Below are 12,545 nucleotides of genomic sequence, written 5' to 3' on the forward strand. Positions count from 1 at the left end.
TCCAGCTTCAGAAATCAGCAACTTTGTCATCTTTCCAAAAAAAAATATATATATATATATATTTGCCCCATCCCACCCCTGCCCTGAAACACTATATTGTGATACAAAATACCCAGAGGTGCAATATTGCTGTACCAGTTAGTGCAACATTAAAATCACTGTGGTTCATTAATTCAACAAATAATTTTCAGTGTCTGCTAAGTGCAAGGAACAGTGCTCAAGTAATGCATAAACAACTGTAACACAAAAGGGCAGCTTGGCAACAAGTTTTATGCATAAATCATGTGTGTGCTGGAAGTTAGGCTTTCTTCATGTTTGTACAGCCTTGCGTTTCAATAAATGGAAAAATGCCAGACAAGTTGGAATTGCAATTTTTTCTAAATCCTTGGGGCCAGCCAAGGATTTAAAGTTAAAATCAAAGTCGTACACTTGTTCTTTTTTCAAAGACAAGGTCACAGCCAACAGGGCTAGCAGAAGACATTTCCTGAAAAGATATAGGGACCTACCTGACACCATTTATCTGTTGGTTGCCTTACTTGAAGTACCATGTAAAAAGGTAAATTGAAATGAGATGGGATAAAGACGCCCCCCCCCTCAAAAAAAAAGGTGAAAGAGAAAGGAGACAGGTGTCTGTTGCCTCTGGAAACAGTGCTAAGGGATCAAGGAACCTCTATAAGAGTAAACCCTACTCAGTTCCTTAAAATAAAATGAAAAGGGCCTCACAAAAGAAGACATTTTTTTTTTCTCATTACTACCAGAGATTGCTTTAAATCAAATAAAACACATAAATCCAACATCTCAGAATAAAATTATCTGGCCTATCATGTACTATATTTTGTTTTATTTTGTAAGTTGAAAGCCCATGTGACGTGATGGAAGGGAAATTGGAAACCGGCACCCTGGCCTCAGCTCTGCTTATCAGAGAGTCGTATGGCCTAGACAAGGGCGATTGTTTTCCTGTCTCTCTTCCTCGAATTGAACCACACCAATCTTTTCTATCAGAACAAAAGTCATCTATGTTTCTTTATGTGCGAAGATTCACTGGTTCTTTCTTTAATCAGCTAAATCATCTAAACACCTCATTTTTGCCACCCTACCCTACCCCTCAAGTCTTCTAAGTATCACTCATTAAAAGAACATTTATTTTTCGATTTTGAAATTTTATTTTTGCAACCTGTGCTTTGTTTTCAGAGTGAAGAAGACCTCCACGAATACCAGAACACATCAGGAAACAACAACTCGCTAAGAAGTAGAGTTGCGCAAAACAGAGAACACGTAAATGCCAAACAGGTATGGCAAGAGAGCCTTTAGTGAGTCTATCGCCATGGTAACCACTGTGCAACAAGCCCCTGACAGCTACAGGGACAGAAAGCATGGCGGGCAGCTGGCACTCAGAAATGAGTTAAGTGATTATCAGACTCTGTACGGCCGAGTCATAAAGAAAACACACACGCCCCAACAGAGGTTTTGTGTTTATACACCTGTCCTCAGAGTTCTTTGACGGAGAAAGCTCCCAGGCTTTCTCTGACACTTCACTATTACAGATTTCAAGCTCCATTCTAAGGCAGAAAGCACTGGCTTAAACAAAAGCATGTCAGTTTTAAGGTAAATGAGGAAGATAAGACAGGTTCTAAGATACGGTTCTAAAACTGTGTCCATCACTCCCTAGGTTCCTCAGTGACACTTAAGTTACACGGCAGGCTGAAGCGCTCTGTCACAATGCCACTTTTATTTCTTTTATATATTGAATTCTGGGTAGGTTCTCATTTGAAGAAAGCCTCCCGCTGTTAAAAAGCAAGTAAATTTTCTAGGTAGATCATCCTTTTTTATTTTTATTTTTATTTTTTTTAGTAATTCTGGGTGCCTACTAGAGGCATTTATTAGGGGGAGTTATTCTTATGATAAAAAGAATAACTCGTTTGAAGTAGAAATTCTGGAAAATTATTGCAGCAAAATTTGGAAGATAAAAAAAATAAAAAGACCTATAATTTCAGAAAAAAACCAAGGCCTAACTAATTTTGTAATAAGTTCCTTTAAGGCAAATATACATCCACATGCACGTGTTATATTAGGATTCTGCTGTACGTATTATTACTGTCTGTTTCATTTGTAAAAATTGTAAAAATGTCCATTCCACTAAATATTATTCAGCAACAAAAGAGAAAACAATACTTCTATCTACATAAAACCTGCACATGAATATTTATAGCAGCTTTATTCAGAATTGCCGAAACTTGGAAGCAACGAAGATGTCCTGCAGCAGGTGGGTGGTGAAATGAACCGCTGTGCCTCCTGACAATGAAATACTCTTTAGCTCTGAAAACAAAAGGGCTGTCAAGCCATGAAAAGACCTGGGGGACATGAAATGAATATTACTGAGTTAAAGGAGCAATCTGAAATGGCTACATACTGTATAGTTCCTACTACATGAAAATTCAGGAAAAGGCAAAACTGCGGAGACAGTAAAAAGCCCAGTGGTCCCCACAGTTGGGGGGCAGGGAAGGGAGGGATGAATAGACTTTCAGGGCAGTGAAAATCCTCTATGTGATACTGTAATGGTTGATATATGTTATTAAACACTTGTCCAGACCCACAGAATGCAAAATATCATTAAACAAAAACCTTCATGGACAAAAGATTTTCTGAAGTAAAAGGTTTATTTGGTCAAACACTAGCCAGAAAATGACCGGGTCTTGGGGCATGCAGTCTAAACAACCAGAGTAGAGATAAATGGAGAAGACAATATGTCCACCGTCCTGGGATTGATGGGGCTCTTTTATACAATGAGTTTGGAGAAGAAATATGTAAGTTGTTTTTAAAGAATTTATACTGGCTATAGACAAGGAGGGCAGGAGGAGGTGAAGCAGATAAAGTTCTGGCATAGGTGCATAGTGCATAAGGAAGTAGTGTTTGCTGCTTTGGGATTGGTTGTGGCAACAGTCCAGAAAGTTCACGAGTACGCTGGATGCAGTGGTGTCTGGTGGTCAGCTCTTCTCTCTAGATAGGAACTGAAATAACTGCTCGGAAGTTGATTTAGAGATTCAACATGCATTCAGGAATGTGAATAGTCTTTTGTTGATCTCTACCCTTGGCTCTGTTAACTAATTAACTTTTTGTCTCTTCTTCCCACCCTCCAGCCTGCTGAATTTAATTTAGGATGTCTCAGAATTTTTCTCTTGTCAGCACCAAGAGTGAACCCTAATGTAAACTATGGACTTTGTAGGTTCATTAATGATAACAAATGTACCACTCTGGTGGGAGAAGTCAATAATAGAGAGGCTGGGGGTGGGGTGGTGGAGGGAGCAGATAAAAGAGAAATCTCTGTACCTTCCCCTCAATTTTCTATGAACCTAAAACTGCTTGAAAAAAGTCTTTTTTTTTTTAAATTGTTTCACAAAAAAATCAAAAGCAAAAGCTAGATACTTTACTATTATAAACAGGAATATGAAGAGCAGCTATTGGGTTTGTTCTTTGGGTGACCTTGGCAGAAGGCACCTCAGTGGAAGCCCGCTCACAGTGGGTTGAACAAGCAGGATGGGAGGGAGTAGTCACTAAAAGTAAAGGTGACTCTTTCAAGTGTTTTGGTTGTGAAGGGAAGGAGGGTAGATGTCCCACGACTATGGGATCGAGAAAATCGTGCCATTATTTTGTTTTGTTTTAAAAGTGGGAACAGGTTGGGGGAAAAAAGAAAACAAGAGTAATGCTAGACAGTCCATAGATAGTAGGTAACTTGGGGCAATTTCACTGTAAAAAAATAATTATGATCATTTAAATTGAGTATTTACCAAACTTTATTGGCCAAGCTAGGGGTTAGATGGAAAAAAAAATGCATAAGGCTCGTCTCTATGTGGCCTTGTGCTCAGCACCTGCAGCTTGGACTCATCTGGTCTCTCTTACAATTATCTTCTCTCCTTCCTTGTTCCTGGGGTTCAGCCCCCCAAAAATGAAAGTAGTCTGAGTCGGAAGTGGAGTTTCGCATTGAAGGACTATACAATCTTTACGGAATCTTTCAGCTCAGAGACACGCTAATGTGGGATATGATAGAAAACAAAAGCTGAGATTTGGCCTTATACCTCTTAGTGCATGTTCAGAATCGCTCCATACCCACATACTTCCTTCCTACCCTCCCTCGTTATTGCTTACAGTAGCTGGACCTATTTAAGACATTATTGCAGAATGGAGGGAGAAAATCCTCTATCTCATCCTGTTCTCAGGGCTATGGATATCTAAGAGCTCAAACGGTACCTAGAAAGATTGCCCATAAAAGATGGCCCAGCTATATATTTCACTTATTAATTAGAGCAAGGGCTAGCTGAGAAAGGGAAATATTTCCCTGTAGCCCTACTGATAGAAGGACCCCAGTTCCCAAGGAGACGTTTATCAGCTCTTGAAGATGCTGAGCTAGTGTTAACATCTGCAGACCAAGCCTTGGGCTGCCAGGAACATAAAACCAGCCTCGGTCTCAGTCCTTTGGAAACCAAAGCTGGCAGAGTCTAAAGGGAGATTTATGCAGGCTCTGGTGTTAACTTCATTTAGCACTTGCCTGAAAACAGAACTGGGGTCGAATGATTATGGTAGAGACGGAAGCGAAAAAGCCGAGATATGAGCCTGTTCCCTAAAGAAAAGGAGAAAATATCAACAGCTCCTTTGGAAGAAAAGGGAGAGATAAGTGTGATCCTGGATTTTTTGTGATAAGGCGGAAAAGGTCTGTGCAAGTGGATAGTAAGAGTTATATTCTTGCATAATAATTTTTGAAAGTTGTTTGCCAAAATTCTGATCAAAGGAGATCAGGGTCCAATATGCTCAGGATTCTTATTATTCCATCTCTGCTCCAATGTTTGATTTCCAGAGTGAAGAGCAGGTCACCATTGAGCAGGATTCTCCAAGAAACAAGGACAATGAGGACGGTGATCAAGAGACACATCAGAAAGGGTACAGGCTCAAGCCAGAGAAATAACCACACCTGCCTCCTAAACAAAATGGCTTTCCTGCTTTGTTTTATTCTCACCTGATTCTTAACATTTCTTATTATTTATTCAGGATGGTCACCACCACCAATATCCCTTCCCCACTACCCCCAACACCATTTTCAAAAAAATTAATGGAGCTCTAAGGTAATCAACATGGTAAATTCAAACTGCTGATGTCCCGGGAACCTAATATCTAGGCCAGTTTTTAATTACAGGTATAAATTACCAACTAAGTGTTCCAGTCCATATGAAAGTAGTTAATTTATCTTCTCAGTGTCAATCAGTAAGCAACTGGTTTCTCAAAACCTGATCCATTTTAGATCCCAATGAACTTACTCTTACCTTGTGGTATCCTGAAGGTATTCCAAGTCTTTATCACCTCATGAGGTAGGAAGGCAAATTGTATTATCTTTATTTTTTTGGACCAGGAAAAGGAAGCCCAGAGAAGTGACTTACTCAAGGTTAGTCGACTAGGGAGGAATAAAGCTGATTTACAATTTTGGCTTCTGATTCCTTGTCCATAGCAGTCCCCAACCTTTTTGGCCCCAGGGACCAGTGCTCCTATGAGAATCTAATGCCCGATGATCTGAGGTGGAGCTGAGGCAGTGATGCTAGCGCTGGGTAGTGGCTGCAAATACAGTCGCCCGCTGCTCTCCTGCTATGTGGCCCAGTTCCTAATAGGCCATGGACCGGTACCAGTCCACGGCCTGGGGGTTGGGGATCCCTGCTTATCCAGGACTGTCTGGCTTATCGTAACACTAAAAGTTTGTCAATTTTCTAAATTCCTATTTAAAATTTAATTTTAATTCCTAAGTCTCTGAAGAACTTGATTTTTATGTATCAGAGGATATCTGTGGAAATGCTCAGAATCAGGATTGATAAAACCTTGTCACATATATATCAACAAGAATAGTTACCACCTTAGAAACCTGAGTTTATTCCATCCTTCCTTGTATTCATGAATCTCTGACCCCGGAGGCTGAGAGACTCTCCCGGGTGGTCAGAGGTACTCAGGTTTCACTAACGTTAATGGAACTGAAAAAGCCACGAGGAGGTTAGGAGTGGCTCAGGCTAGATAACCAAATGGCAAAAGTGTCTATTTCTAGCTACTTTATTTTATACAGTGTCAGGTTGCTGTAATGGACTACACACATTCTCTGCAATTAAACAATCTGATAAATCCGACCTAAAGTAGATGGATGTGCCCTATTAAATGTTGCCCTCCACCACCGCTACTATTTGATGCCGAGGAAAATGCATCATCCTCTGTTTCCAAATTAGACCATGAAAAACTTAGTATTTACTGCACTCGTATTCCCTCAAAATCTTCTAGAATGGTGTTCTAATTCTCAATACACACATTCATACACATACATAATGACAAAAGTTTCGTGAAATAATAGCTACCATCGCTATGTGCGATACTCTATGTGATACACTCTGACATATCCTATTCTTTCTTTCAGTGACGGTTATCCTTCACAACTCACTAATGGCTCCCAACCCACAGCTGTAAAATACTGTTCCAGAAAAGCAATTTACACTCCCATTTCATTTGTCTAGTAATTCAGCAAGTGCCTGTCATGCACCCTTAATGTCCAAGGTGCCAATGCTACAGGGCTCACGGAGATCTATTCTTCGGAAGTTAGCCAGTCAAGGCCTTATAACAAAATACAAGAAAAAAAAAAAAAACAGCGGGAGCAAAGTGCCGAGGAATGCCTCTGTCGGAGGAGATGCAAGGCTTTATAGAAGCAAGGAAGTGCTATGCCCTGAAACTTGAAAGGGGCCGAGTCTTGGGCACATGGGCATGACTGCTAGGAGGAAGGGAACTAAAGGCATTACTACAGGGAGGGAGGTCTCAGCTGGAGGCCAAGTCATTTAAGGTCCTGGAGATCAGGAATCTTCTATACTGGACGAGAAATATTTGTTTTAGAAATCCTATCCAGTGGCCTGGAAGTGGCAGTGGTTAAATGTGCAGGTAAAGTCCTTCTACTCTGCCTCAAACGGGAGAATGCCTCTGTTAGATGTGGCATTGAGGAAAGAGGCACCTGCAGGGAAGCCAGGTTCCAGAGCAGGTGTGGAGGGACCAGGAGCATCCTAGGAGACGTAAAGAACAGTCATGGGTCCAGCCTTATGGCCTCTCCAGTCTCACTCACTGGTGGACATGATCTTCTCCGAAAGAAGTGCTCACATGCACATATTACTCACACACTACCCACCACCCCACAACAAAGCCCTAGACAGAAACAAAGACACACCAACAATTCCAGAATTTTCTGAGAAAGCTATATTACAGCCTGCTGGTTAACGGCTCTCAAATCCACAAAATCCTATTTTACATTTCAAACACCTAGTGAAGTCTGTCAGCTTTCCACTAAGAAGTATGGTCAGCAAGGACAGGGAACCACCAACTTACTCAAACTTTGTAGAACCAGAGGCATGATAGTTCATTGGATTTTTTTTAAGTTAAGTTTATTGGGGTAACATTGGTTAATACAATTATATAATTTTCAGGTGTACATTATAATTTGACATCTGTGTATTCTATTGTGTGTTTACTGCCCAAAGTCCAGTTTCCTTCAGCTACCATATATTTGATCCCTTTTACCCACTTTGAATGTTTGGTAGAATTCATGCATGCGATTTTCAACTTTTTCTGCCTGGCTTATTTCACTTAGCATAATTATCTCGAGTTCCATCCATGTTGACACAAATGGCAGTATTTCATCTCTTCTTACGGCCGAGTAATATTCCATTGTATATATGTACCACAGCTTCTTTAGTCATGGATTTTCTTTTTAATCAGCCTTTAATAACTGGCTTAAAAGCTCACAGAGGCCCTCATAGTCCAGTGAGAAACACTCTCATCCTCTGATTTATTTTCAGCTTTTGGTTCGTTATCCATCTCCCCTGCTCTATTTTCAGGAGCATGTTTTCTCCATCTCTGTAATCCCTCAGGGCTTGCACATCCATTCAGCAGAGGTCGATCTAAGCCACGGCTGAGTTTAGTCTAAAATGAAATGTTTCCCATTTCAATTTTGTAGAACACATACTTTGTGAATTTGTTCATTTACTTGCTTTATTTACAAAGCCTCATCTAGCCATAGCATGCCAGTTTATTTCACGTTTTTGGCGTTTACTTCCACTTGTCATTTTGCTTTTGTGTTGTGATAGGTACCTGGCAAGGAAGTATGTCACGGTGTGTGATTTTTGTAGGAAACACAAGACCATCTTTCGATACATCATCTGGGGCATCTTATTGGCAGGTAAATAACAAAAGGGCATGGGATACCAATGTCTCTCTTCAAGGGTCCCCCAAATATTATGCTGAGCTTTCCATGGAAAGAAAATAAATCTTCCTCTTCCTCTAGACCACACTGAATCATCCAGAGAGACAGAGAAGTAGATCAAGAAGGCACTGAGTTGTGGGTCTCAGGTTGGGGTGCCTATACAGACTGTCTCCCTGTCTGGTTTATGCAGCCAGAAGCTAATTTTTCAGGTTACCCATGCTCAAGGTCTTTGTTATTGTCAGGCGAATTTGAGAGTTGGTTAATGCAAATCAGGTGAATGGAAAACATGGCAGTAATCACAGGGTAGGAATCTAATTGCAGGGCGAAATACAAGCAATTAATACTTTATGTGGATACAGTGCTGGGAGTAGCCTAGAGTCATGTAGCCTATTCCTCTGGCCTGAGGGCATAACCATACTGTCTACAGTAAACCCTTGATTAGGGTTGTCCCCTAACCCCCAGCGCACAGGCAAAAATCTGCACATAACTTTTGATTCCCCAAATCTGAGCCAGAAGCCAGGAGAATCAATACCTTTTTGCCAGTGCTTGCTTTAGCACCTGGGTTTTATCTGATAGATTCTTACCTGCTTGCTGTGTCTGGATATCAGAAAAAGGTGGTTAGTACTAAGTGAGAGGCCCAATGATCAAGCATCGATTCAAGAATTCAGAAGGTTCTCTAAGAAAAAAGACCTAGCACCCTGTCCTCCTAGCATTCGTGGTGAGATTATTAGGAACTTGCTTTGAAAAAAAAACAAAAATCCCCAAAATATAGTCCTTATAATCAGAGGAGCCAACAGTCATATTAAGAATATCAAGAGCATTCTTCCATTCAATGGTTTGTTAACTGAACCTGCCCTCGGCTGAGCCAGGTCGATGCTGGAAGCAGGTCTTCAGGTGGTGTTGGTGATGTTCGCTGTCTGCCTTTGCTTTCTGGACAGGTTACTTGGCAATGGTGATTGCAGCCTGTGTGCTGGACTTTCACAGAGCCCTTCCTCTTTTCGTGATCACCGTGGCTGCCAGCTTCTTTGTGGTCTGGGATCACTTAATGGCCAAATATGAACATCGAATTGATGAGTTCCTATCTCCTGGCAGAAGGCTTCTGGACAGCCATTGGTTCTGGCTGAAGTGGTAAATGCAGTTGGTTCTCTTATTGCAGTTGAGAGGGATATTAGTTTTTTCCAACACTGTTCCAAAAAATTTGTTCTGAAATTCCTTCCTCACTTATGGGATATTGCAGCTAGAAACAACCTAGAGGATAATCTGTTAAAATGCCTTCATTTTACAAACAGAAAATCAAGACTTAAATAGAGCAATGATTCATTTGAGATGTATGCAAATGTTCCTATAAACTGCCTTAATTTCAAGAGCTATTAAATAATAAAATGTTGTCCAAAACATGTGACAGTTCTGACTTGGGGAGGTGGCTTCCTGCTGTGGCCTCAGTGGGAGAAGGGACCTGTGACTTATTAAGCCAACTTTTTCCTATGGGATCCTGTGTCCCACAGGTGACCACTCAGGGGTTTTCCTTCAGACTCTCTCTGTAGGACCTCCTCTCTCTCCAGGTGGAGGGACCCAGGACCAGTTTTTCCCAGCATGGCCCACACGGGATCTACCAGGAAACCTCACACATCCTTGGCCTAATAAACCAGGATATTGCAATCCTAACACAGCACCCTTTCTGGCTCTGTCATCCAAGCCATGAGTCAGCCTTGTCATGCCTGCCATATTCCTCAGGGAGTCAGAACCCAGTTTAAAGTCCAACTTAGCTCTCTGAGGCTCAGGTGAGGTCCTCCAAATGCAAAAAACAATTTCAAGTTCTCCCTTAAAAGGAAGAAGGTAACAACTCACCCATCTCCCAAAACAGAGGTGATGATTCCCAGTAGATCTCACGAAGAAATGACTAGACTTCCCTCTCCAAACATCCTTTTTCCTCTCTGACCCCTTTATATATCCTTGCACCAGCAAAGAGCCCGAGAGTTGTGGAGGTGGGGAGACACACTGCTTAATTTTTTGGCTATTTGCCTTTGTAGCCACAACCAAAGAAGGTCATTTGCAATTTCTAGAAGCACAACTTCCTGGTGTCAGGGTATGTTACTCTTGTTAATATTTTTTGTTTGGTGGTTTAAGCCTTATAAGATTTTGAAGTTAGCACAGGAAATGATGCCAATGCCTTCGGTTCTCTTAGGGTGATTTGGAGCTCACTGATCCTGGGGATCATTTTCTGGCTGGTCTTTGACACCGCCAAACTGGGCCAACAGCAGCTGGTGTCCTTTGGCGGGATTATCATGTACATTATCCTGCTATTTCTATTTTCCAAGTACCCAACCAAAGTAAGTATGAAATTGATCTTTATTGGGCGTTTTCCCTCTTTGTTTTCTCATCTGTAAATTGCTCAAAATAAGGAATGTGAAAGAATTTAACTGTTATTCAATATTTGTCTTCCCTTGCTATGATATTTGAAGTGACTAGGGCGCCCTTCCTTCCTCAGCAATTTTCATAGTACAGTTACTCTCTCATTTTTCATTCTCAGTAATTTTCTAGTTACACAACCAGTGAGATGTTCTCTCCTGTCAAGTCCATTTCTATTCGTGTACTCCACCCCCCACCCCTGTGAAACACACATTCAGAGAAAACTCATCCATTCTAATCCAGATTTCCCCAGACCAGCAAATAATCTAGCATTCTACCATTGGATTCTGCGGTTTATCAAATTTCCATTTAAAATTTAGGCTATTTTACTATACAACTTTGTCTTAAACAGTTTTGTTCATGTGGAATTCAATTCTCATCCTCGTTCTGTCCACTCGTAACCCACTAAATGAGCGTGGATTCTGAGACATTGAAGCTTTCAAGTGTGACTCATAATGGCAAACTCTGGAAAACTTACTGGCTGAAAGGGTGACCCAAGGGGAAAAAGTCACCCGATATGACCCAAAACCTTTGTCCTGTTCTGGTGAACATCTCCACTGTGTTCTATGTCTCCAATCCCATAGTTCTTTACAGGCCACTCATCTCTGCACCAAAAACAAAAGCAGATGATTGTCCATTACTGCTGTACTCTCCGGGTCTGCATTAGAGTTAATTGGTTCCTTTTACAGTGAAATGAGAGCCCCTCGACAGGATGCAATTTCACTTAATTCGCTTACAAATTGTCAGATCAACAAACCGTGGGCACAAAGAGAAGTCATGTTCTGCCTTTCCATTTTCCAGACAGGAGAAATAATGGCATGTACCTAATACCAACAGCACAACTAGGAAAACCAGATCCTTCCTCCTTTACCAGCCCTTCTAAAACTACTCTTATGTCCAAATTATTTTATCATGATATAATGGTTACATACTCTCCTGGGACTGAAGTCTTCAAATTCAGAATTAGAAAGAAGGAATGTAACCCTGAGACGTGTGGGTGTGATTCTATCAAGAGAGTCTCCGCCCTAGACTGCTTTGGCCTCCCAAAGAAGACGGGTCATAGGCCACATGTGTGACGTTTCCAAGGAAACAGTGATCCTCTGGGCATTGATGCTGAGTTCAGCATTCATTTTCTAATAAGATTTGTCTCTTCATCATTCTGTCTAGGTTTACTGGAGGCCTGTCCTTTGGGGAATTGGGTTGCAGTTTCTTCTTGGGATCTTAATACTAAGGACTGAGGCTGGATTTAAGGCTTTTGATTGGTTGGGCAAACAAGTTCAGGTAAGGTGGGTTCAAATGAACACCTTGCTTTTACAGTGCTTTTACCATTTAGATACAGTTCTCAAGACATGTCAGAAATAGGTTTATTTGTCTGAATTAGTTTACCCAAATTTTAATTCTATAGCATGAGTTAGACAAATAATTTTGTTTATGTAGAGTATGTTAATCTGTCTAGTTTTTTAATATTATGGTTGTCACGTACCCATATCATCCACTGCATGACTCCCTATCCTGGTTACCCCTTCATTCCGCCCAAGGGGTATCACACTTTTAAGATGGTTCCACAAAGAGCGAAACAGGCTTTCTTTATATCTAATGGTGATGAGTGCCACCTATGTGCCATCTATGGCTTGCTGGAACAAATAACCATACCTGGCTCGTTCTAGAGCATCCTAGAGTCAGACTGAATGTCAAAAATGACAGGAAATCTGTATGCAGGTATAGTTCAAAAATACACTTCCAGGCCATGCAGTAGAGGGGGAAACACTGAGAAAATTAACTTCCCAAGTCTATTTAACAATTTTGCTGAGTCCCTACCCTCTGCAGAGCCTGGTAGTACTGTAAATTGTAACCATTGGTTCAGTGGTTTTAATGA

At 41.1% G+C, this 12,545-nt stretch overlaps 1 protein-coding gene across 1 annotated transcript in view; it reads left to right on the top strand.

Moving 5' to 3' along the window:
- SLC28A3 (solute carrier family 28 member 3) overlaps positions 1–12,545 on the top strand; it is a 45,362-nt gene that overhangs the window by 17,090 nt on the left and 15,727 nt on the right. The window contains exons 6-11 of the mRNA XM_015592623.1: positions 1,192–1,290; positions 4,850–4,932; positions 8,145–8,236; positions 9,199–9,388; positions 10,446–10,590; positions 11,837–11,950. Of these exons, the coding sequence (XP_015448109.1) occupies positions 1,192–1,290; positions 4,850–4,932; positions 8,145–8,236; positions 9,199–9,388; positions 10,446–10,590; positions 11,837–11,950 (723 nt within the window). The remainder of the gene's footprint in view (positions 1–1,191; positions 1,291–4,849; positions 4,933–8,144; positions 8,237–9,198; positions 9,389–10,445; positions 10,591–11,836; positions 11,951–12,545) is intronic.

Source organism: Pteropus alecto, unplaced genomic scaffold (assembly GCF_000325575.1).
Source record: "Pteropus alecto unplaced genomic scaffold, ASM32557v1 scaffold206, whole genome shotgun sequence".
NCBI classification, from domain to species: Eukaryota; Metazoa; Chordata; class Mammalia; order Chiroptera; family Pteropodidae; genus Pteropus; species Pteropus alecto.